The sequence below is a fragment of the Schistocerca cancellata genome, chromosome 4, assembly GCF_023864275.1.
Source record: "Schistocerca cancellata isolate TAMUIC-IGC-003103 chromosome 4, iqSchCanc2.1, whole genome shotgun sequence".
Taxonomy (NCBI): Eukaryota; Metazoa; Arthropoda; class Insecta; order Orthoptera; family Acrididae; genus Schistocerca; species Schistocerca cancellata.
The window spans coordinates 693,338,962-693,365,291 of record NC_064629.1 but is presented as its reverse complement, the minus strand read 5'-3'; the positions used below and the strand labels follow the sequence as shown (position 1 = coordinate 693,365,291).

The following is a 26,330-nucleotide window of genomic DNA, read 5'->3' as shown; positions in this document are numbered from 1 at the left end:
TATGTTGGTTGTTTAATGAAAGACAGAATTCGGATGTGTGTGTCAATTTTGGACTCCATTTTGGCGTTATAGCCTCAACTCTTATGGCCAATTTTGTCAGTTGTCTTGATAGATCCTTAAGGCTTGTCAATCAAAATAGAGAGTACTATTCCATTACGATTGTTAATAGTCTACCATGGAAATAGAGACTGGATTTCCTGATCTCCAAAATAACAGCAAGATACTCCTTGATTTTACAGGAATTGTTCAACAACTTGAAGAGTATTCTGTAGCTAAGGCAGTCATATTTTCAGTACCTTCTTAGATTTACACTAGATCTGTGCCTATCATATAACTGCTAGCAACAGTAAGTTTTTCTTTCTTGGCATTGTTGTCATGCACTGCCAGGACTGGGGAAGGTGTAAACTCCTCTCACTCCTCATTCACCTTCAAAATTCTAAAATATTTCAAGAACTGAATCTAAGTATATGATTGGAAAACAGCACATGGTCTAGAACATTCTGGCTATCGGACACAGACAGAAGTTCCCTCTGTGTGTAATCATTGCTATGCACTCAAAAGGCACAAAGTTTTAAAAGATAGGAGGCATGTGCAGAAAATAATGCATTTTCAGTATCTCATTTATTTAATTTATGGTTACAAATAATAAATAAACTGGTTCACAAAACAGATCATGCACCTCTGTTTACTAAACAAGTCTGACAAATATTTACTGACATATTCAGTCAATGAATTTATCATCATGGGAGCTACTCCATAACAACACACACAAAGCAAAAAAAAATCAAACAACGTAAGTCACTTAAAACTCTTCCCTTCATCATTATTTATTTCCTTCTAGTAAACAGGAAATCCTCAACCAAATAATATCACAGTGTTATATTTTTATTATATTACATAATGCAGGAATAATTTACATTTTCTGTTCTGAATCTGCAAGAGTACAACGTTCAGGAGTTCTCTCTGTAACCTTCTTAACCTTTCTAAAGCATTCTGCAGTATCGTCAGTTACTACAAATGCACGAACAGTTTCTCCATCATTACTCTTTCTGTCCCAATTTTCCATACTTAGGGAGAAGTATTACCAATACAGGTAGTACACTGTGGGCCAATAAATTCAACAGTTCTTCACTCTGCTTAGCTATTGCTCAGTTCGTGTGTATTTCAACTTCTATCTGTCATGTGCTACAGGTATGAATCTGCAGAGCAGGAATTCCACCATTTGACATTCGCTCACTGTCAATACTGTTAACTGCATAAGTCAATAGGTCAATAACCATTAATCAATCAATGGTTACACATAGCAAGAGAAACCTTGCCCACTGAAACTTGGTCCACAGTTATAATAAAACGATTCAAGGTCAAGAAAGCGAGAATTACAACAAGATTAACCTCTTACCTCTACTACTTCAGTACATGAGCAGATTCTGACAGCAAAACATAGTGTCATTTCAATAAGACCACATGACAAAACTCCTGAGAGCTGAACATCAACATAACATAAAAAGAGAAAGAGAGAGAGAGAGAGAGATCAAGTATAACTAAAGATATATTCAGTAAATTTGTATTAAAAATATTTAGATGCAATGTATATCAGCTTTAATTTATCACAGTTTTGCAGTTTAGCGTGGATAAATAATATATACATATATTTTGAGCAAACCTATAATAATATTTTGACAAACTTGTCAGATGAAGATTTCAAGTCTCTGTCCCTAGTATCACAATCAATCATGCCAGTAAACAGAACACAGAGAACACTTACTGTAACAGTCTTTATATGCAATAGTAAGTGAATTACAATTAGTATCTGTGAGGCAGGAACGGATCATTCAGAACAAGTCCACGATATGCAACACTTACATACATACACAATAACACAAAAACAAAAAGATCATCAACCAAACCTAAAATGCCATAAACAGATTCAGGAATTATGTCCAGTGGTGACAACAAGTATGCAATTGCAACACTAATGCAGAAACCCATTCGCAACTGGAAGAGATAGAAGAGCCCTCTCACAGAAAAAAAATCTGCTGTGAAGTTGCGGATTAAAAAAGGAATATCTCTGATAAACTCTGGGATCTGAAACAGACACAAAGTAAAAATAATGAATATTAGATCATATATAATAACCACACTATCTTGTGAAGTCATTCTGGAATATGGGGGAGGGGGGGGGGGAGATACTGAATGGCTATCTCTTGTAATACCAGGGCTTCAACTGTATATAAAGAAATATTTCATCTAGAAGTTACATGGAATACAATGCTGTCTTCACAAAACTTTTATGAAAAATACTTCTTAAACAGTTTAATTGGTGGTACAGCTGATGAGGATTTGTGTCTGATAAAGGTAATTAGTTCAGCATGCCCACGATTAGTAGTCAAATTTGTTGAATCTATTCTATTTGTTATCAATATTTTGTATTTTTCAACAAGACCAAAACCCACTAAACCAGCTGATCAAGCCTTATGATGACAAAACTACTTTGGTAAATGTTATTCCACAACTGACTTGATGCAAGAATACTGAACAAACATTGAAACCATCAAAGAAAATTTTATATCCTACTTACCTTTTTATTTTTGACGTATTTCAGTTTATATTTTGTTTCTTTCTATGTCTAATGAATATCCAGAAAAGAAAAGGGCTTTTTCACCTCCCTCTTCTAAATTCATCTTTCCAAAACTCCCACTATCATCATAATCATCTACAGTGAGCTGTTACCATTTATTAGCCTCTCTAACTCATCACAGACTACTTCTCCTTCTTCCTCCTCCTTACGATGTTTCAGTATACCTTTTGCTTATTTTTAAAACAAGCCTTGATATTCTGTCCAAGATTCAATCGATAATGGTAATTCCTACACCCCCTCCAGCCCATATTGTTTAAGAATCAAGCCTACACTTTAATTTCCTCACGCCTACATTCCTCTAAAATAAAATAGATGTCTTGCTTTTAATTTTATTTGGTCTTGATTTTATCACTGCAATGCTGGTAACACAACTACACCTGATCACATGCCAGAACAGCCCTCTAGTCTCTATCCAATATTGTCATTTGGCAGTCAAGAAGTCAGTCGTTCTACGCGTCACGTTTATCTTTGGAGGCACGAGTGCCTGGACTCTCAAAAATTCATGAGGGGGTCTATAAGACTGCTACCTCAGAACAAAAGCTATATATTAACACAAAACTATCACATAACAATGGGCTTGGAGACAAGGAGTGAAAATGAAAGTATTTATTATGATATTGTGACCTTCATTTTAGGATATGAAACACAATATCATAAATTAGGTTATAATTATCCTGAGATAACAAACTTTTCAGTTTTACTGGCCTTACACCAGGAGTTCAGCTCACACTAAAACACACACACACACACACACACACTCACTCACTCACTCACTCACTCACTCACTCACTCACTCTCTCTCTATTGACACTATATTCTTACAAATATTTTATGCATTTGCGGTATGTTTGACGATATTTTTTTTTGTGTAACCAATGTGGGCACACAAAACATCATATATTTGTGATAGTCCATTTCCAGAATCTTCAGTTGTTGGTGAGTAAAAGGTGCCATGGCTTGTAAAACATTATTCTGGAGGGGTGTGTTGCTGACCCTTTTCTCCACATGAGGGTGTACTGTTTCTTATCCTAACTCCTTCAGGAAAATTCTCCATTTATCAGATCTGTCCTCCTGGTAGTTAGGATGCTGCTGTGAAAATAATTATAGGTGCTACATCCATTACATTTGTCCATAAATCAAAAGGCTATCCTCTTGACTGTCACTTGCATTTTAATGTACATGCCTTCTGGTAAAGAGCATCAACTCCTGATTTAGTTTTATTATTGAATAAAATTCTCTCTGGATTCTTTTTACGTTCTTCATCTACCATGGCACCGTGGTGCAGAGAACTGAACTGGATGACACTTTTGCTCTTTTTGGGCACATAACCTACTGTTGTCAAATTGGCTTCAAAACCAAATAGTCAAATGATGAAGATGAAACTTCTCTGGACTATGAGACCTTCATCTCTGATGGAATTTCCTCATCATTTTGTCACTGCTGTAATCTTTTCCTGCAATAGTTCTTCAAATGACAGGAAATGTGCAAAATTTTCCGTTCTAGTATTTGTTGAGATTCCTCTCAATGTCTTCGTTAGTGTTTTCACTGTAGTTGAAGCAACACTGGTTTGTTTTTGTGATCAGACTGAAAAAAAAAAAAGAATTCATTTCCTAAGATTAATATTCTGCCAATTTTTTATTGATAACAACAATGTACCTACCTTCTAAACTAGTACAATGCACATTTTCTTCCTTCTTTGTGTAATAGTCCCATGTTTTCTTAGTGTGACAGTTACACTACCTATTATTGAATCAGGTGGAATTTCCATGATATTGTGTACTCAAATTTTGCTTTAATCCAGTCAGTTCCATCATGACCAATAAAGAAATCAGCACTTCTGTTGGCTATCTTCACTTGAAATGCTACAAGATGCAGAATCATTATCCTGGGGACTATCACTGTCTGAATCACTGCCATCTTCCTGACCAAAAAGAGATGCATCTTCAAGCCACTCAGGAATTTTTGATTCAAAATTTTGATCGCTTTTGCTGAATTCAGATGACGTTGTTTTGCTTCCAACAGATTATATGGAATGCCTAAATTATCTTGCATAATTATTTTGTTCATGAAACTAAACTTACAATCACCTGAAGCAACTGTGGCATACACAAATACACTCACCTTTCAAAAGAATACTCAGTTGTTTGCAGTACTTCCACCAATGAGTGTAGGTGTGCCAAAATGCTATCTCTTGGCAGTAATCTTGCCAAAATGATGTACAGTTCATACCAAAGACAAATAATCAATTACTATTCATATCCAAGATAAATAAGCTATTTGAAGGATGGTTTGTTTGTTAAAGATGTGTTACTCAAGGTACAGCTGTTGCCTGCAACTGTGGCTGGGCCTGCCCACCGTTTATTGCTCAGGTATACAGGGTGGTTCATTGATCATGACCGGGCCAAATATCTCATGAAATAACTGTCAAATGAAAAAAACTACAAAGAACAAAACATGTCTAGCTTGAAGGGGAAAACCAGATGGCGCTATGGTTGGCCCCCTAGATGGCGCTGCCACAGGTCAAACGGATATCAACTGTGTTTTTTTTTTTTTTTTTTTTAAATAGTAACCCCCATTTTTTATTACATATTCGTGTAGTACGTAAAGAAATATGAATGTTTTAGTTGGACCACTTTTTTCGCTTTGTGATATATGGCGCTGTAATAGTCACAAACATATGGCTCACAATTTTAGACGAACTGTTGGTAACAGGTAGGTTTTTTAAATTAAAATACAGAACGTAGGTACATTTGAACATTATATTTCGGATGTTCCAATGTGATACATGTACCTTTGTGAACTTATCATTTCTGAGAACGCATGCTGTTACAGTGTGATTACCTGTAAATACCACATTAATGCAATAAATGCTCAAAATGATGTCCGTCAACATCAATGCATTTGGCAATACGTGTAACGACATTCCTTTCAACAGCGAGTAGTTCACCTTCCGTAATGTTCGTACATGTACTGACATGCGCTGACGCATGTTTTCAGATGTTGTTGGTAGATTATGATAGCAAATATCCTTCAACTTTCCCCACTGAAAGAAATCTGGGGACGTCAGATCTGGTGAACGTGCGGGCCATGATATGGTGCTTCGACGACCAATCCACCTGTCATGACATATGCTATTCAATACCGCTTCAACCGTACACGAGCTATGTGCCGGACATCCATCATGTTGGAAGTACATCGCCATTCTGTCATGCAGTGAAACATCTTGTAGTAACATCGGTAGAACATTACGTAGGAAATCAGCATACATTGCACCATTTAGATTGCCATCGATAAAATGGGGGCCAATTATCCTTCCTCCCATAATGCCGCACCGTACATTATCCCACCAAGGTCACTGATGTTCCACTTGTTGCAGCCATCGTGGATTTCATGTTGCCCAATAGTGCATATTATGCTGGTTTATGTTACCTCTGTTGGTGAATGACGCTTCGTCGCTAAATACAACATGTGCAAAAAATCTGTCATCATCCTGTAATTTCTCTTGTGCCCAGTGGCAGAACTGTACACAACGTTCAAAGTCGTCGCCATGCAATTCCTGGTGCATAGAAATATGGTACGGGTGCAATCGATTTGATGTAGCATTCTCAACACTGACGTTCTTGAGATTTCCGATTCTTGCGCAATTTGTCTGCTACTGATGTGCGGATTAGCCACAACAGCAGCTAAAACACCTACTTGGGCATCATCATTTGTCGCAGGTCGTGGTTGACATTTCACATGTGGCTGAACACTTCTTGTTTCCTTAAATAACGTAACTATCCGGCGAATAGTCTGGACACTTGGATGATGTCGTCCAGGATACCGAGCAGCATACATAGCACATGCCCGTTGGGCATTTTGATCACAACAGCCATACATCAACATGATATCGACCTTTTCCGCAATTGGTAAACGGTCCATTTTAATATGGGTAATGTATCATGAAGCAAATACCGTCCACACTGGCAGAATGTTACGTGATATCACGTACTTATACGTTTGTGACTATTGCAGTGCCATCTATCACAAAGCAAAAAAAGTGGTACAACTAAAACATTCATATTTCTTTACGTACTACATGAATATGTAATAAAAAATGGGGGTTCCTATTTTTAAAAAATGTAGTTGATATCCGTTTGACCTATGGCAGTGCCATCTAGCAGGCCAACCATAGCGCCATCTGGTTTCCCCCTTCAAGCCAGACGAGGCTTGTTCTTTGTAGTTTTTTCATTTGATGCTTATTTCGTGAGATATTTGGCCCGGTCACTATCAATGGACCACCCTATATAGTTTAGGTTTTTATATGTCCTATGAATCACATTTGAAAAAACTTGCTATGACACAAAATATGTCAGCAGGTTTTAAAATGAACCACATTTTCTCTATGAAAACGTTGTTACAAGCTGGCCATTTATATAACTAGATTTTTTTTTCTTAATCTACAACAAAATTTAATAAATATAACCAAACCACATAAAGATACTATCTATTTAGTAATTCTTCTATGGAGCAGGAGGAAATATCAAGCACATGTGGTTTCAGTTTGTGTTTTAATTTAATTTTACTATCCACAAAATTATTTTACAATCAAGTAAATTCTTAAAATCACTCAGTAAGAAACCAAAGATTTTTATGGCTGAATACCTCACTCCTTTCTGTACTACACGATGACAGTGATGTACAGTGTATATCAGTTCTCCTTCTAGTATTATATTTACGAATGTTACTGTTGTTTTCAGAATGTGATTCACTGACAACAAACTTCATAAGAGTGTAAACGTACTGTGAGGAGGTTGTCAGATCCTCAACTGTTTAAAGAGCTGTCAACAAGAGGTTCTGGGTGGACACCACATATTATCTTTATTATTTGCTTTTGTGAAACAAACACTTTCTTCACCAATGAGTGGAATAGGATGCAGTGAGACATTAGTGAATGAAAGTAGGAAAAGTAATTAAACTTTTTCTTACACTTGCATCTCCAAAATCTGATATAATCAGTGATGCAAAAGTTGCACAGCTAACACATTTAAGGAGATCTGCAACATGTGACTTCCAGCTCACGTTCATATAAAAATAAACACCAAAGAAGTTACAAAGATTCTGTTTCATTTATTGATTTACTCTCACACATTATTTCTAATCCTGTGGTCAGGCCTGAATTGCATGTATTGTGTTTCAGCTAAGTTCAGTGACAGTCCATTGGGAGAGAACTAATTGTTAATTTTCAAGAAAATATTACTTACAGTTTCAAGTGTTGGAGTTACTCTATTACGCTTGATTATTATACTTAAACAATGAAAAATCCAGGATGGAATAATGTCAATATTATGAAAAGAATACACTACTACTCACTATATAGAAGAGTCACCAATGTGCGCTCCGACACACACACACACACACACACACACACACACACACACACACACACAAAACACTACTCATTTATCCATCTCTGCTATATGGTGAGTGGCAATCTATCCTTTTCATAATATTGTGATTATTATACTTGTAACAGCAGCAAAGCAAACTACATCTGATTCTTGGATATATAATGGAAGACCATTTATATATAACAAAAACAGTGGACCCAGTATCGATTTCTGTGGCACTTGTAAACATGTAGACCATTTACCAACATGATCTACAAAATCACAATATCTGTGCTTCTCCAGGAGAATACTGTGAACTAAACAATCAAATGCTTTCATCAAGTTACAGAAAAAAGTTGGTAATATTTTGTCATTAAAATTTGTATAATTGGTGAACGACAGGCAGTATGTTCTTTGGAGACCCCCTTCTGAAATCCAAATTGATGCCAACTAAATTTTGAGACAGGTATGCTAAGGTTCTTACACACACAATTCTTCCCAGAGCATTCCACAAGGAGGTAAGTCGTGAGACTGGTCTGTAATTACTAACATCTGTCTAGACAGAATAATAATGACTCAAATTTTTGTAAGAATATTTGAAAGTTTCCCACTAGGAATCTATATACTGTAACAGCTATAAATGACTTTTCTGGTAGCAGCAATTCACATGCAAAGACATCCAATTGTTGATCAAAGGAGAAACTACTGGTATCAATAGATTTGAACTTAATGTTATTTCCAACAAACATGACGACTCTTCCGATCTCCTTATTTTCATTAAGAAATGTACTGCTAATTTATGGTATTCCAAGTTCAGCACAAATGGATTCCTGTATTGAAAGGACGCTCAGGCAGACATAATACATCCAATTACTTTTGACATTCGAGACTGTGTAAACAGACAAGACTTTCTTTACTTTTGTTTTTCAGTCCTTTAAAATTCCAAAGCATGATGATAAGGTTATTCAGACAAGTGTGACCATTTATCTGGACCTATTTCAAAGCAGTCGGCTTGAATGAGGCAACTAAAAAAAACTTGTCTCGCACCTATAATCACAGGAATTCTGCAATTGGTGGCAAAGTCCACACTCCTCCACTCCTCCCTCCCTCCTCCCATGTTTAGCTGTCAGTTCAGATAATCTATCTTTCCCCTTCCTGTTATTGTGTAGGCCATGTCTTGTATAATCCTCATCTCCCAACAGCAGCAACTGGCATAGTACTAAAGAGAGCTCCATCCCAAGTCAATAACAAATCAATCAGTTCCAGATTAACTCACCCGATGGCTTCATTCATCCAAGGTTTATCATGCCACTGCAGAACCTCAACAAAGCCCATGTTTGTGTGTGATGATGTTGCCTGTAGATTCTCCGGGTCACTCCTGATGCTTTATTCTCTATTCTTTGCCTGGCTGTTGCCTGCTCCCCAAATTATCAATCCCTGGTTCTTTTCACTTAGATCCCTAAACAGTTCCTCAATATCCACTATCATATAACCCAGGCTAGCGCTAGGTTTTACAATACTTGTGACCTAGTACCTTAATCCTCAGTTTTCCTGCATATATTGGCCGACCCAATTCCCATACTGCTTCCTAGCAGCAAGACCTTTTTTCTTCCTGAACTTAGTTTCTGACCTGTCTTCTGAAACCTGCAGCACCCTTCTTTCCTCTACAGGTCAATCGAACTTCTTCATAAACTACTCCCTTTTCACCCCTCTCCTGTTATCTTTTTTCATACCTCACTGTCTTCCCACCCCTTGATATGCTATAATTCAATTTTTGCAGCCTCAATCTCTGCCTTAATGGCAAAAATCTTAACCTCTAACTCCACACTCTTCCTGTTTACACAGTAACTACAGATCCATGGGACAGCCTTGTTAGAAATGCCTTCTTTTGTCCCACTGCATTCGCCACAGTGAAACCACAATTTACAATCCCCACACATCAATCCTAAACTATGCAGCATGCACATTTGTTAATCTTGGTGACTACTGTTTTATTGTTAACAATAATTAGCTGGGTTAAGTGAGACCAGTCACTGAGTTGTTTACTGACTGTTTATTTTTTCTCGAAGATCCTAAATTTTGTCAGCTTTTATTATAACTGTTGTGTCATCAGTAAATAAAATTATTTTGTGGGCTGCAATATTTAATATCATGTCATTCCCATAGTTAAGAAGAAGAAATGGTCCCACTGAATTCATTCATTTGATAATCCCCTAATGCAAAAGTTTTCAAATTTCCTAAGGAGAACAGTGTGAAAAGAAACTTCCTGGCAGATTGAAACTATGTGCTGGACCGAGACTCGAACTCAGGACCTTTGCCTTTTGCAAGCAATTGCTCAAGCACAGAAGTTTGGAAGGTAGGAGACAAGGTACTAGCACAATTAAAGCTGTGAGGACAGGTTGTGAGTGTGCTTGGGTAGCTCAGTTGGTAGAGCACTTTCCTGCGAAAGGCAAAGTTCCCGAGTTTGAGTTTCGGTTAGGCACACAGTTTTAATCTGTACGGATGTTTCATATCAGCGCACACACTGCTGCAGAGTGAAAATTTCATTCTGGAACCATGTGAAATGTTTTCGTTAAGTCTAGGAGTATTCCTGTTATTTGCCTTTAGCATCCACAATTTTTGCAAGATTGTATATAGAGTCATATATAGCAGCCACTGTTGGTTTCTTGTTTCTGAAACCCTGCTATGAGTGAGATAATATATGATACTTCTGTCACTAGCAAATAGCACTATTTTTGTTACATCAGTGTAAGATGGAAGGCCATTGATACATAGAATGAATAGAAGTTCTTGCAACAACCTTAAAGTTTATTTGAATACCACAGACCTTTTTACTATGATTGGTCTTTTGGAGATGGCATTCTTGTGCCCTCCTAGAATCTTTATAACTGATCTACCCAGTCAGGTATAAGGGGTGGGGGTGGGGACCTACAGTTAAAAATTTATTCTGAACTGTGGTGCTACTGGAGGACTGAAGTAATCACAAATACACACACAAATCCTTTTTTTCCACATGTGCATTGAGAATCGCATAAAATGTAACACACTTTTTATTTTGTGAACAGTTCACAGAATGAAAATGAGGTTTTCAGTATATAACGTATGGCACTTAAATAACACAACTGTGCAGCATCTCCTACTGTGCAGCCACATGGGACAAGGCTGGTATTGGAATACAGTTGACCTTGAACCCTGTCTGCCTTAGTCTGCTTCTGAGTTTTGGTTGTAGAGCAGTGTGTTAAAGAGAGAGAGAGAGAGAGAGAGAGAGAGAGAGAGAGAGAGAGAGAGAGAGTGAGAGTCGTCAACAGATTGTTTTCATTTGTTAAGGGAGAAGTATGATGATAATACTATGTCACGAATGCAAGTTTCTCAATGGTGCAAACGGTTTTCAGAAGGTCAGTATGAGATACAAAATGAGGAATGCCCCAGTGAATCCACTAGTTCAAGAACTGAAGCAACATTCAGAAAGTTCTGAGGAACAGTCAATGTCTGAGTATTTGGATGATCACAGACATTCGATGAACATGAACAAAGAGACACCAAGACAACTTTTGCATGATGAATTAAACATCTGCGGAAGAATGAAACGTGGATTCTGCATAAGGACAATGCGTCAGTCAACAATGCCATATTTGTGAAACAGTTTTTTTGTGGACAAGAGGATTCCTGTGCTCAAACAGCCTACATATTCACCAGATTTGACTCCTTGTGACTTTGATCTGTATCCAAAAGTAAAAAGTACATTGTTGGGAACACATTTTCAATCTGTTGAAGAGGCAGAAGGAAAACCAGCACACTTGTGGGAGAGGGAGTCAAAGTGGTGACCTACAGCACAGCTTTGAACAATGGAAGACACACACATGCAGTGGTGTATAGATAGGGGAGGGATGTATGTTGAAGGGGATAAAAGTTAGTTGTAACTTCATTTGCAGTAAATCACATTCCTGATACCACTCTCGTTATTTAATTGCCACATCTCATATGATAGCAAACAGAGAGGCATTCAATTTTGTGTTGTACTTTACAATCTTAACTATTGCATCAACTGAGAAATTCAGCTAGATATATTTTATTACAGCCCCCCCTTTTTTTAAAAAACTATTTATGATAACAATTATGTAATCCTTGCTAAGTTTAACTTTGTAACTTTTCCAAAAGTATCTGCAAAATGTGCTCAAAATGAGAGCACACAAACAAACAAGGTTCTCTACCAGCCTCTTTTCATTATATCAAAGCTTTTGTCCTTTTAACTCGTTTGCGTTGCAGAAATAATAAGAAATGTCACATATCAACCTGCCTACTATAACACACACATTTCTACTTCAATATTTTTTTGTGTGCTGGCATGTACATGAATGAGAAGTTAAATAAGCTACTTGGATATGATCAGTGTCACAGAAATTTTGGCAGAACAGTACAACAGTATACGGATCTCTCTCTTCACCACCAATGTCTGTCATGTCACGTATTTGCATACGTTATCAGGACACTAGTGGGAATGGGCTACATGAACAACAGTGGATGAGAACTACATATGACAGAGCACGCAAAGAAGCTGTTCTGGCTATGATGCCTATCAATCCATATGGTGAAACAATGGAACGGGATGTGTTGGCATGGACTGTGGACTCAGCCATTCGTAAGTCATTCTTATTTTGCAACAACATAAATTCCAACCATTTTGTACGTCAATATATCAGGCGCTCTACGGATATGGTTTCAAATGTTGTATATAGTTTTGGCAGTTTGATCAGCAACACAGGAGATGCTATAGTATGTTTTTAAAAAGTGTGCTTCACTGACAAAGTAATAGTTACAAACCATGGAAATCTAAATTTAGATAGCTGAAAATGCTGTCCCCATCAAGGTATGTCAACAACACCTGTTGGCAGCTGAGGGTTTCAATTAATTATCATTTATTCTAGAGAAGCTGCACGGTCATCAATGGTATCTGTTCTTTAGAGAACAGTTACTATCTTCACATATAGAAATCTATCTTGTTTTCATTTGACGTGAGAGCAGTAAATGAAGAGGAAACAAAAAAATCAGTAAATGTAAACATGCGTCACACGGAGACTACCCACCCCCATAATAACTTGGACTGCTCTGCATATCAGAACATCACAAATTTAGAAAAAAGAAGACTTTTCAAAAATAAGTTCATTTTGTAGCGCACGTCATTCTGAAGAGTCAGAGACATAAAACATATATCTTCGAGGAAATGTAAGACATGTTATTTGGCCTTAAGTGTACCGAAGTGCAGTGTCACGCCTCTTCAAACAACATTCTTATACCGCTCTGTGGAACTCAAACGTGTATATTTTGTAATGGATGCCATCAAACTATTTCAGGACAGTGGAAATTAAAATGGCCTGTAGTGTCTCTCCTGCTCCCAGTCGGCCGGTTTGACATCTTGCCCCATTTTAAAAATAAACTAAATAAATAAATTAAAAAATCGCAATTAATACTGGATGGGATTATTTGTAACCAGGAGAACATGAACTCTTCAGAAAATGTGGACTCTTTATTGCCTATTAGCTAATAACTTGCTCTTCTATGTGACATAAAATTAAATATAGGATACCTAAAACCAGTAAAGGCAAGAGATAGGCAAGACAGTACACATTTCTTCAATACTTAGGTCCTAGCGATTGTTCTCTCTGATCTTGCTACAGCTTTACATGGTGCGTTTTCCTTTTTTTTTTTTTTTTCCCCCTGTCATCAGTCTACTGACTGGTTTGATGCAGCCCACCACGAATTCCTTTCCTGTGCTAACCTCTTCATCTCAGAGTAGCACTTGCAACCTACGTCCTCAATTATTTGCTTGATGTATTCCAATCTCTTGTCTTCCTCTACAGTTTTTGCCCTCTACAGCTCCCTCTAGTACCATGGAAGTCATTCCCTCATGTCTTAGCAGATGTCCTATCATCCTGTCCCTTCTCCTTATTAGTGTTTTCCACATATTCCTCTCCTCTCCGATTCTGCGAAAAACCTCCTCATTCCTTACCTTATCAGTCCACCTAATTTTCAACATTCATCTATAGCACCACATCTCAAATGCTTCGATTCTCTTCTGTTCCGGTTTTCCCACATTCCATGTTTCACTACCATACAATGCTGTACTCCAGACGTACATCCTCAGAAATTTCTTCCTCAAATTAAGGCCGGTATTTGATATTAGTAGCTTCTCTTGGCCAGAAATGCCTTTTTTGCCATAGCGAGTCTGCTTTTGATGTCCTCCTTGCTCCGTCCGTCATTGGTTATTTTACTGCCTAGGTAGCAGAATTCCTTAACTTCATTGACTTCGTGACCATCAATCCTGATGTTAAGTTTCTCACTGTTCTCATTTCTACTACTTCTCATTACCTTCGTCTTTCTCCGATTTACTCTCAAACCATACTGTGTACTCATTAGACTGTTCATTCCGTTCAGTAGATCATTTAATTCTTCTTCACTTTCACTCAGGATAGCAATGTCATCAGCGAATCGTATCATTGATATCCTTTCACCTTGTATTTTAATTCCACTCCTGAACCTTTCTTTTATTTCCATCATTGCTTCCTCGATGTACAGATTGAAGAGTAGGGGCGAAAGGCTACAGCCTTGTTTTACACCCTTCTTAATACGAGCACTTTGCTCTTGATCGTCCACTCTTATTATTACCTCTTGGTTGTTGTACATATTGTACATGACCCGTCTCTCCCTATAGCTTACCCCTACTTTTTTCAGAATCTCTAACAGCTTGCACCATTTTATATTGTCGAACGCTTTTTCCAGGTCGACAAATCCTATGAAAGTGTCTTGATTTTTCTTTAGCCTTGCTTCCATTATTAGCCGTAACGTCAGAATTGCCTCTCTCGTCCCTTTACTTTTCCTAAAGCCAAACTGATCGTCACCTAGCGCATTCTCAATTTTCTTTTCCACTCTTCTGTATATTATTCTTGTAAGCAGCTTCGATGCATGAGCTGTTAAGTTGATTGTGCGATAATTCTCGCACTTGTCAGCTCTTGCCGCCTTCGGAATTGTGTGGATGATGCTCTTCCGAAAGTCAGATGGTATATCGCCAGACTCATATATTCTACACACCAACGTGAATAGTCGTTTTGTTGCCACTTCCCCCAATGATTTTAGAAATTCTGATGGAATGTTATCTATCCCTTCTGCCTTATTTGACCCTAAGTCCTCCAAAGCTCTTTTAAATACAGATTCTAATACTGGATCCCCTATCTCTTCTAAATCGACTCCTGTTTCTTCTTCTATCACATCAGACAAATCTTCACCCTCATAGAGGCTTTGAATGTATTCTTTCCACCTATCTGCTCTCTCCTCTGCATTTAACAGTGGAATTCCTGTTGCACTCTTAATGTTACCACCGTTTCTTTTAATGTCACCAAAGGTTTTCTGCGAAATAACTATTACCTCATCAAAGCTCGTCAAACGTTTTGCTACATGAAAAATCCAAATGTCGTTGTCTAATACTGAAAAAGCTGTTAATACAAACAGGACCCAAGACTGTTGTGGTTTCTCTATATGATTACTTCTATTTTGTCACCATGTGCTGGATAAAATGAAATAGGCCTTTCTAATATTGCAGCAATTGTAACCACATCAAATAAGCAAGACTGTTTTGGCAATAATGATCATTTTTATAGTACAACAATATAATTCACGAAGTACCAATACGAAATACCTATTTGGTGTGCTAAATCAAAAAGCTTTATGTTAGTAAATAGTTTCACATTTCATTCATACGCAACAGTTTCTTATGCACGAGACCGAAAAGTGGTAGAACGAAATTTTTGTATAATTTTGTAATTGTTATATTCTTCCATATTTGTGTGATATCCCCATTTCTTCTCCTTCCTCATTCTAACAAACAAGCTCGTCATCGCTAATTCTGTAACTATTCCTACCACTGTCAAAACTCATTCTCTGGTTAACTTTACTAACCCTGCCATTATCACCAGTTTAGTTATCCTGCAATTATTCTCTGGTTAGGCGTTGTTACATGTTCGTGCAATGCTGCTAGCCGGGACTACACGAGAAGATAATACATAATCTTTCTTACCTGTTATTCCTGTTAGTCATTTATTTCCACTCTGGTAGTCTGACTCTATGGGTTTCACTAGTAATTATAACAGCGCCAAACATTTGCAAACCGAATCAACCACTTGAACAAGCAGCAGTTGGTATTCACCGGTTCAGCTTTATTCTGATCAGCTCGTATAGCCCCATCCCATTTTGTCTGTGGGAAAGTTCATTTCTAGATGTGACAAGGGTTTCCCTGGCAGAGACATCATGTTCACTATGCACGCATTCAAAAATCAACTTACAATTCATTCAAAAATCAACTTAAAGGCTGTGTTCAAAAATATCCAAAAACCAGCAGGGGTGTGTGTTTCAAAATCATATGAATAATCGATAGCCCGATGTGTGCTGGATGCTAGGTGCTTTGTAAAACAAGGTTTTTCTCCTCAAGAATATGAATTTTCCCCCTCCCCCCGAAATTGCTGCCAGGTTCAGATACCCCGGTTTGCTAACCCCCCTTCAACCCCCCCACCCCCCACTAGATCCAGGCCTGCTGCGCACGAGTGAATCTGGCAGCTTGGGCATGCCAGTAAAATTTTTTGGGGTACCCCATGTGGTGGGTTGCTGCAACTGCTGTTTACACAGCTAACAGCCACACTTCTGTAGCCAGAAGAGGGGGAAAGTATTACACGTATGCGACTCAACTGCATGCGTGCATGACCCACTCGTAACTGCTTATATGAATCTAATGTAAACAGTTGTGACGTCACGCTCATCGGAGGTAATTTGTTGTTTTGAAGCATTGCACAGTCTTCCTAAAGTCTTTGACATATTTTGCTGTTGGCAGACGCCTGTACGTGCACTGTGTTATTTTATATGGCACATTTACTTAGCAATTTAAGTTTCATTTTAGTGTTTTTTTTCTCTCATTCATGTTTTAATGCTGCAGTATTATTCTGCAGTAGCGGGGTACAGTAATATCCTTTGTTAGAGTATCTGTTCTTACCAGTCAAAATTGCAAAAATTTAACTGAAAACTAAAACAACGAAAAATTCCCAGAATTCTAAAAAATTCCCAGGTCTTTCCCAGTTTTCTCCCGGATGAAAAAATTCCTGAGTTTATCACGGATCTCCCGGTTGTCCCAGGTTGTATACACCCTTCACACTGCAAGTATTAAAAACTGTTAAACTCTGCCAAATTCCTAGTTCACCAGGCAGCTGGAGAAATGTACACCCCTTCTGTTGCTGTAGCAGACAGCGCATGCCCAGTATGGGTGGTTCATAGCCTTGGTTAATGTCACATTGGTAAGAGGATAAAATGGCACAACACAATGGTAATCTGTAAAGGAAATTTCAGTTTCTGTTGATAGTATCTGACAAAATTGTTCACAGTTACTACTTGCTCAAATCTGCAATCCATTTAAATTCCATTATAATTTGCAGTTGTCTCTACAGTATCACTAAGTGTTAACATCGTAGATAAAACTGAATTAAAATCGTCTCTGTTTCCTTCTTATATGCTTGCTGATAGCATCTGTCCTTGTGCGGTTTCCACAGTAATGTGGAATACAATTAATGTCTTCAACCTTGCAAAGAGGACACAAGAATATGTGGTATGCAATTGAAATCACCTACTTCTCCCAAAGACCTACATATGTGTTATTAATTAATTTACTGGATATTCATTCAAATGATGTCAAAATTTCATTAGAAATTGTGGAAATATTGGCAGAAATAGGAAATAAATCTTACAATTGCATGAATTGCAGTTCAAATCATGGTATTTGTGCTAATTAAAGTCCAGATCAAAAATAGAATACCTTCACAGAACAAAGTATACATTTACTGTAATACACAGAAGTGCCAAAGAAACTGATATAGGCATAATATAGACATGTAAACAGGCAGAATATGGCACTGTGGTCAGCAATGATTATATAAGACAACAAGTGTCTGATACAGTTGTTAGATCAGTTACTGCTGCTACAAAGGCAGGTTATCAAGATTTAAGTGAGTTTGAATACGATGTTATAGTCAGCGCATGAGCGAGGGGACAAAGCATCTCTGAGGTAGCGATGAAGTCGGGATTTTCCCATACGACCATTTCAAGAGTTTACTGTGATCGTGAATATAAGAAATCTGGTAGACCATTAAATCTCCAACATGACTGTGGCCGGAAAAAGATCCTGCAAGAATGGGTCCAACGACGACTGAAGAGAATCGTTCAATGTGACAGAAGTGCAACCATTCTGCAAATTGCTGCAGATTTCAATGCTGGGCCATTAACAAGCGTCAGCATGTGAACCATTCAATGAAACATCATTGACATGGGCTTTCGGAGCTGAAGGCCCATTCGTGTACCCTTGATGACTGCACAACACAAAACTTTAAGCCTCCCCTGGGCCCATCAACACTGGCATTGGACTGTTGATGACTAGAAACATGTTACCTGGTCAGACGAGTCTCGTTTCAAATAGTATCAAAAGGATGGACGTGCACAGGTATGGAGACAACCTCATGAATCCATGGACCCTGCACGTCAGCAGGAGACTGTTCAAGCTGGTGGAGGCTCTGTAATAGTGTGGAGCGTTTGCAGTTGGAGTGATATGACTCTGACGGATGACTCATATGTAAGCAGCATGCCTGACCACTTGCATCTATTCATGTCCATTGTACATTCCAATGGACTTGGGCAATTCCAGCAGGACAATGTGACACCCGATATGTCCAGAATTGCTACAGAGTGGCTCCAGAAACTCTCTTCTGAGTTTAAACACGTCCACTGGCCACCAAACTCCCCAGACATGAGCATTATTGAGCATATCTGGGATGCCTTGCAACATGCTTTTCAGAAGAGATCTCCACTCTCTTGTACTCTTATGGATTTATGGACAGCCCTGCGCAGGATTCATGGTATAAATTCCCTACAGCACTACTACAGACATTAGTTGAGTCCACGCCACATCATGTTGCGGCACTTTATGGTCACGGGAAGCCCTACATGATATTAGGCAGGTGTACTAGTTTCTTTGTCTCTTACGTAAAAGTCTATAAATTTTTTGGTTAAACAAAGGCGGGAGAAAACACACAATGTTAAGCACAGTGCAAAGCCTGTTTCATTTTGTAAAAGCTGAATTTGAATTGTATAAATGGAAGAAAGATTTACATGAAGTACAAAAAAATGCTGCTAAATGAAACTAGCCATAGTGTGAAAGAAAAACTGTTCGAAAGATTTAGAACTGCCCAGAAGAGTCAATGTACCACTGCTGAGCAATGAGACTGGGCCCTCTGAATTGCAAATGAGGCAAACATTACTGATTTCCAGAGTTTTTCTACTTGGTTAAACAGATTCAGGAAATTATATGGAAAAGGAAGTCATAAAATTACCAAGTTTACTTAAACTATATGTGTAGAGGAGGTATTATTAATAGATAACACTATGGAGAAAATTCATAGCTAATGTGAAGACAAAGCTACTTGTCATCCCCTAAAATGCTGTGCAAAAAGCCAGCCAGTCAGGTTATGTCCAAGAACTGCATGCAAATCGCACTTTATCATTTTGAGTGGGGGAGGGGGAGAACACACAGAGTCGCTTGTGCAGCTGATGAACGATATGACACATTCGTATACAATGCGATTGGTAATCATCAATAGATTATTGTTTCCACAGCTATACACCTGTCTTCAGGAACCTTAATGCTAATCAGGACCAAAACTTTAAAAAAGGACTGCGTAGTTATGAAAAATCTTATCATCATCATCATCATCATCATCATCATCATCATCATCATCATAGCAAAATATGGAAAAATGGGAAATAATAATTTTCCATATTACATCCGAAACAGAAAATAATTCATCACTTTTTTTGGACCTTTGGCCTGGACACAAGGCAACTCTCTCTTTATGACAACAAAAAGAATGTCAATGTATGTAATTCAGATTCCATCTGGAACTAGTAGTGTGATTCAGCCTCTCAATAAAGAAATTTTTTGACAGTGTCACACTTTCAGAAAATTGTCAGAGAATACAATTTCCGATCGCTCTTTGTCATTTCAGGTTGTAACACTATTATCGATATTACCTATAATTGTCTTACCTAAATTCTTTGTCTGTTTTTATTTAATATGACTTCTGTATAGCTATGTTCTTTGATGTAACATCCATGTAAATGTTTTATTAATTATTTATGATAATTTATGTAAACGTAATTAAGAATGTAATATCAAAAGTAACGTGCTGTTAAAGAATGTAAAAGTTAAAAATTTAACTGTAATATTGATTCATGCATAGGGAAAGTAGCTCTGTAATCATATAAAACTTGGAGGGAAGTCCCTCTACAATGGAATTTGTTAGGTGGGAATAGAAAAGATAGATCTGGTGGTCGAACTGCGAGGCTCCTGTGTGGAATGAGTCAGTCGGTGGCTATCACAAAGGGTGCACATCTTGTGAACTGAAAGAAGTGAGAATAACTGCAAGATTATGTAAGATATCCTTGGATGTGGAAATAATTCGGCTTATTATTAATGACATACTTTGGTTAGTTCTGTACAATGAAAATCCGACATTAAGAAGAGAATTTCCAGAGCTTGTTACACTGGAAGAGCCATGAATTCTTTTGCCACCTTTTTTAAATAGCACATGAGGTCAATACTGCCACCACCTTCATCTGAAACTATCAGTTGAATACTGTACAACTGCATGAACCAGTTATGTGGTTCTGTTTTCAATAATAAGTCTGTGTTCTGTAAACTTTGTGTTGAGTTACCATATTTTATCCTTAGTCATTTACCTAGATAGGGTGCTACCCAAAGTGATACGATGAATCTGAGTATCCTATCTTACTGAACTGTAAAGCAGTTATTTTCCTTAATAGAAGTTAAAAACTTTTTGATGTTGTGTAGTATATAATTATTTAGTGAGCATAAGCTTTGAAATACTCCACATAGCCTTCATAAATGGAAGGTTAAAGTATTCAGTTCTAAGATTCTTCTTACTGAAATAATAATGTTTACAATTTCATGTATCATGTAGTTAACAGTGATTCCCAATCTTTGTTGTGACTAAAGTGTTCAGCCTCAATCTGAGTCTATTGATAGATTAATTGCTAGGTCCCCATGCTAATAGTTGAGACAGATTTAAATGTCGTATTAAAAAACAGCAATAAAGAAAGTGACTACAAATATTCAAACTATACTAGATCCAGGTGTCACATCTTCCACTTTAACTAAATAGTAGAAGTAAGTGAATATTCTTTGAGAATGCAAATAATAATCAGTACAAAAGATACAATTACTTCATAACTATTTCAATAATAGTAATTTTCCATAATTAAACTAACAAAAGACTCTCTTGTCAAAGTCATTAGTGCTCCACCATTAGTATTCATTTACCTATAACTATCATTAGCTTCCAACTGTAATGCACAGATTGTAAGTATTAGGTGAGAGCCAGTTTTTACTGAAACATGTTAGTACTACTACTGTGTAGTTCCCCCCCATGAACCATGGACCTTGCTGTTGGTGGGGAGGCTTGCGCGCCTCAGCGATACAGATAGCCGTACCGTAGGTGCAACCACAATGGAGGGGTATCTGTTGAGAGGCCAGACAAACTTGTGGTTCCTGAAGAGGGGAGCAGCCTTTTCAGTAGTTGCAGGAGCAACAGTCTGGATGATTGACTGATCTGGCCTTGTAACAATAACCAAAACGGCCTTGCTGTGCTGGTACTGCGAATGGCTGAAAGCAAGGGGAAACTACAGCCGTAGTTTTTCCCGAGGGCATGCAGCTTTACTGTATGATTAAATGATGATGGCGTCCTCTTGGGTAAAATATTCCGGAGGTAAAATAGTCCCCCATTCAGATCTCCGGGCGGGGACTACTCAAGAGGATGTCGTTATCAGGAGAAAGAAAACTGGCGTTCTACGGATCGGAGCGTGTAATGCCAGATCCCTTAATCGGGCAGGTAGGTTAGAAAATTTAAAAAGGGAAATGGATAGGTTAAAGTTAGATATAGTGGGAATTAGTGAAGTTCGGTGGCAGGAGGAACAAGACTTCTGGTCAGGTGACTACAGGGTTATAAACACAAAGTCAAATAGGGGTAATGCAAGAGTAGGTTTAATAATGAATAGGAAAATAGGAACGCAGGTAAGCTACAACAAACAGCATAGTGAACGCATTATTGTGGCCAAGATAGATACAAAGCCCACACCTACTACATTAGTACAAGTTTATATGCCAACTAGCTCTGCAGATGACGAAGAAATTGAAGAAATGTATGATGAGATAAAAGAAATTATTCAGATAGTGAAGGGAGACGAAAATTTAATAGTCATGGGTGACTGGAATTCGAGTGTAGGAAAAGGGAGAGAAGGAAACGTTGTAGGTGAATATGGATTGGGGCTAAGAAATGAAAGAGGAAGCCGCCTGGTAGAATTTTGCACAGAGCATAACTTAATCATAGCTAACACTTGGTTTAAGAATCATGATAGAAGGTTGTATACATGGAAGAACCCTGGAGATACTAAAAGGTATCAGATAGATTATATAATGGTATGACAGAGATTTAGGAACCAGGTTTTAAATTGTAAGACATTTCCAGGGGCAGATGTGGACTCTGACCACAATCTATTGGTTATGACCTGTAGATTAAAACTGAAGAAACTGCAAAAAGGTGGGAATTTAAGGAGATGGGACTTGGATAAACTGAAAGAACCAGAGGTTGTACAGAGTTTCAGGGAGAGCATAAGGGAACAATTGACAGGAATGGGGGAAAGAAATACAGTAGAAGAAGAATGGATAGCTTTGAGGGATGAAGTAGTGAAGGCAGCAGAGGATCAAGTAGGTAAAAAGACGAGGGCTAGTAGAAATCCTTGGGTAACAGAAGAAATATTGAATTTAATTGATGAAAGGAGAAAATATAAAAATGCAGTAAATGAAGCAGGCAAAAAGGAATACAAACGTCTCAAAAATGAGATTGACAGGAAGTGCAAAATGGCTAAGCAGAGATGGCTAGAGGATAAATGTAAGGATGTAGAGGCTTATCTCACTAGGGGTAAGATAGATACTGCCTACATGAAAATTAGAGAGACCTTTGGAGATAAGAGAACCAATCGTATGAACATCAAGAGCTCAGATGGAAACCCAGCTCTAAGCAAAGAAGGGAAAGCAGAAAGGTGGAAGGAGTATATAGAGGATCTATACAAGGGCGATGTACTTGAGGACAATATTATGGAAATGGAAGAGGATGTGGATGAAGATGAAATGGGAGATATGATACTGCGTGAAGAGTTTGATAGAGCACTGAAATACCTGAGTCGAAACAAGGCCACCGGAGTAGACAACATTCCATTAGAACTACTGACGGCCTTGGGAGAGCCAGTCCTGACAAAACTCTACCATCTGGTGAGCAAGATGTATGAAACAGGCGAAATACCCTCAGACTTCAATAAGAATATAATAATTCCAATCCCAAAGAAAGCAGGTGTTGATAGATTACCGAACTATCAGTTTAATAAGCCACAGCTGCAAAATACTAACGCGAATTCTTTAAAGACGAATGGAAAAACTAGTAGAAGCCGACCTCGGGGAAGATCAGTTTTGATTCCGTAGAAATACTGGAACACGTGAGGCAATACTGACCTTATGACTTATCTTAGAAGAAAGATTAAGGAAAGGCAAACCTACGTTTCTAGCATTTGTAGACTTAGAGAAAGCTTTTGACAATGTTGACTGGAATACTCTCTTTCAAATTCTAAAGGTGGCAGGGGTAAAATACAGGGACCGAAAGGCTATTTACAATTTGTACAGAAACCAGATGGCAGTTATAAGAGTCGAGGGACATGAAAGGGAAGCAGTGGTTGGGAAGGGAGTAAGACAGGGTTGTAGCCTCTCCCCGATGTTATTCAATCTGTATATTGAGCAAGCAGTAAAGGAAACAAAAGAAAAATTCGGAGTAGGTATTAAAATCCATGCAGAAGAAATAAAAACTTTGAGGTTCGCCGATGGCATTGTAGTTCTGTCAGAGGCAGCAAAGGACTCGGAAGAGCAGTTGAACAGAATGGACAGTGTCTTGAAGGGAGGATATAAGATGAACATCAACAAAAGCAAAACAAGGATAATGGAATGTAGTCGAATTAAGTCGGGTGATGTTGAGGGTATTAGATTAGGAAATGAGACACTTAAAGTAGTAAAGGAGTTTTGCTATTTGGGGAGCAAAATAACTGATGATGGTCGAAGTAGAGAGGATATTAAATGTAGACTGGCAATGGCAAGGAAAGCGTTTCTGAAGAAGAGAAATTTGTTAACATCGAGTATAGATTTAAGTGTCAGGAAGTCATTTCTGAAAGTATTTGTATGGAGTGTAGCCATGTATGAAAGTGAAACATGGACGGTAAATAGTTTGGACAAGAAGAGAATAGAAGCTTTTGAAATGTGGTGCTACAGAAGAATGCTGAAGATTAGATGGGTAGATCACATAACTAATGAGGAAGTATTGAATAGGATCGGGGAGAAGAGAAGTTTGTGGCACAACTTGACCAGAAGAAGGGATCGGTTGGTAGGACATGTTCTGAGGCATCAAGGGATCACCAATTTAGTATTGGAGGGCAGCGTGGAGGGTAAAAATCGTAGAGGGAGACCAAGAGATGAATACACCAAGCAGATTCAGAAGGATGTAGGTTGCAGTAGGTACTGGGAGATGAAGAAGCTTGCACAGGATAGAGTAGCATAGAGAGCTGCATCAAACCAGTCTCAGGACTGAAGACCACAACAACAACAACAACAACAACAACTGTGTAGTTCAAATAAAATCACTGGTACATCACTTGCTAAATTGTGCTACTGTCTTGTATCTTATCAGCAAAACAGAAGTTCAGTATCAAGTAAAGTCAATCTCAATAGTTAACTTTCTTCATGAGCCACGCTAGTACTGGGTACAACTTTGCCTAAATAGGCTGGCGACCATTTCTTTTTACTTAATTACAGTTTATTTTATTACTAATAGAACTTTGATTCAATTAGTGTTTGTTTCGTTGTTGTTTCCTCTCAATAACAATTTTTCCAGAGACAAAAAACAATCTGATACCTTTCCATTATGCACAGTCACAAAAATCCTAGGTGTATTGCTAATTATAAGGTGTATCAGCAGCACAGTATTGTTAAACTTCATTCATTTGTGCATTGTCAGTTTGCATCACCATGGCTTACGTATTTGATCACGCATGCCTGGTACAGAACACAATAAGTGGAACAATGGACATGACCATTTTTTACTCCATCCCAGTTCAGTCCAAGTACTATTATTAATTACTGTGAAGTGCCTGAATGTATTGATTTTTCTTATATCAGGTATGCCAGGTGTAAGGGAGTGTTTGTTTTCATTATTGAATAGACACATCACATTTTTGTGAGGACTACAGGGAATACACAAAAAACTGTTTCAATGTTAGTGAAATACACATTACTAAAAAATGATGATAAGAACTGTGCTACAGGGTTGTAACAAAATATTTCATGGGAACAAATTAAAGTCTGAATTGAGGGATGCCATCTGTAATGTAATATGATACAATGACTTGATTTTGTTTCCTCTACTAGTCACTAGATTAGATGGGTAGATCACATAACTAATGATGAGGTATTGAATAGAATTGGGGAGAAGAGGAGTTTGTGGCACAACTTGACCAGAAGAAGGGATCGGTTGGTAGGACATGTTCCGAGGCATCAAGGATCACCAATTTAGTATTGGAGGGCAGCGTGGAGGGTAAAAATCGTAGAGGGAGACCAAGAGATGAATACACCAAGCAGATTCAGAAGGATGTAGGTTGCAGTAGGTACTGGGAGATGAAGAAGCTTGCACAGGATAGAGTAGCATAGAGAGCTGCATCAAACCAGTCTCAGGACTGAAGACCACAACAACAACTAGTCACTAGTGTAACAATTACATCTGTAACACTTTATCTATTGATATGAACAGCAATTTATTCAAAAAATTAGTTATTTGAAACATTTATGGTATAGTTTAAGTACTTAAAATTCATGAGTGTGCACTTTGGACTTTGCACTACACGGCACTACATTCTCGTCCCAGCTGCGTTTGCTTATTCATGCTTTCCATGCACTAGACAGGAAGGGCTATACAAACCACTGTTGTAAGTGGTTCTTCTCAAGGCAAAAATCAGTAACTTTAACATTTTTTTTAAAAATAGCATTTCTTTCGATGTATTCTTCCTGGGTGAAAAATTTCAGGGTAGGTTTCGACATGTTGGATTGGATCATTCCCTTGCTGGTTAAAAATACA

The 26,330-nt window shown here is 37.9% G+C and overlaps 1 protein-coding gene across 1 annotated transcript in view; it reads right to left on the bottom strand.

Moving 5' to 3' along the window:
• Positions 1-612: 612 nt before the first annotated feature.
• The window catches only part of LOC126183587 (E3 ubiquitin-protein ligase RNF170-like), a 112,361-nt gene continuing 86,643 nt past the window's right edge, over positions 613-26,330 (bottom strand). Inside the window, exon 6 of the mRNA XM_049925685.1 lies at positions 613-2,085. Coding sequence (XP_049781642.1) covers positions 1,804-2,085 — 282 coding nt within the window. The 3' untranslated portion in view covers positions 613-1,803. The remainder of the gene's footprint in view (positions 2,086-26,330) is intronic.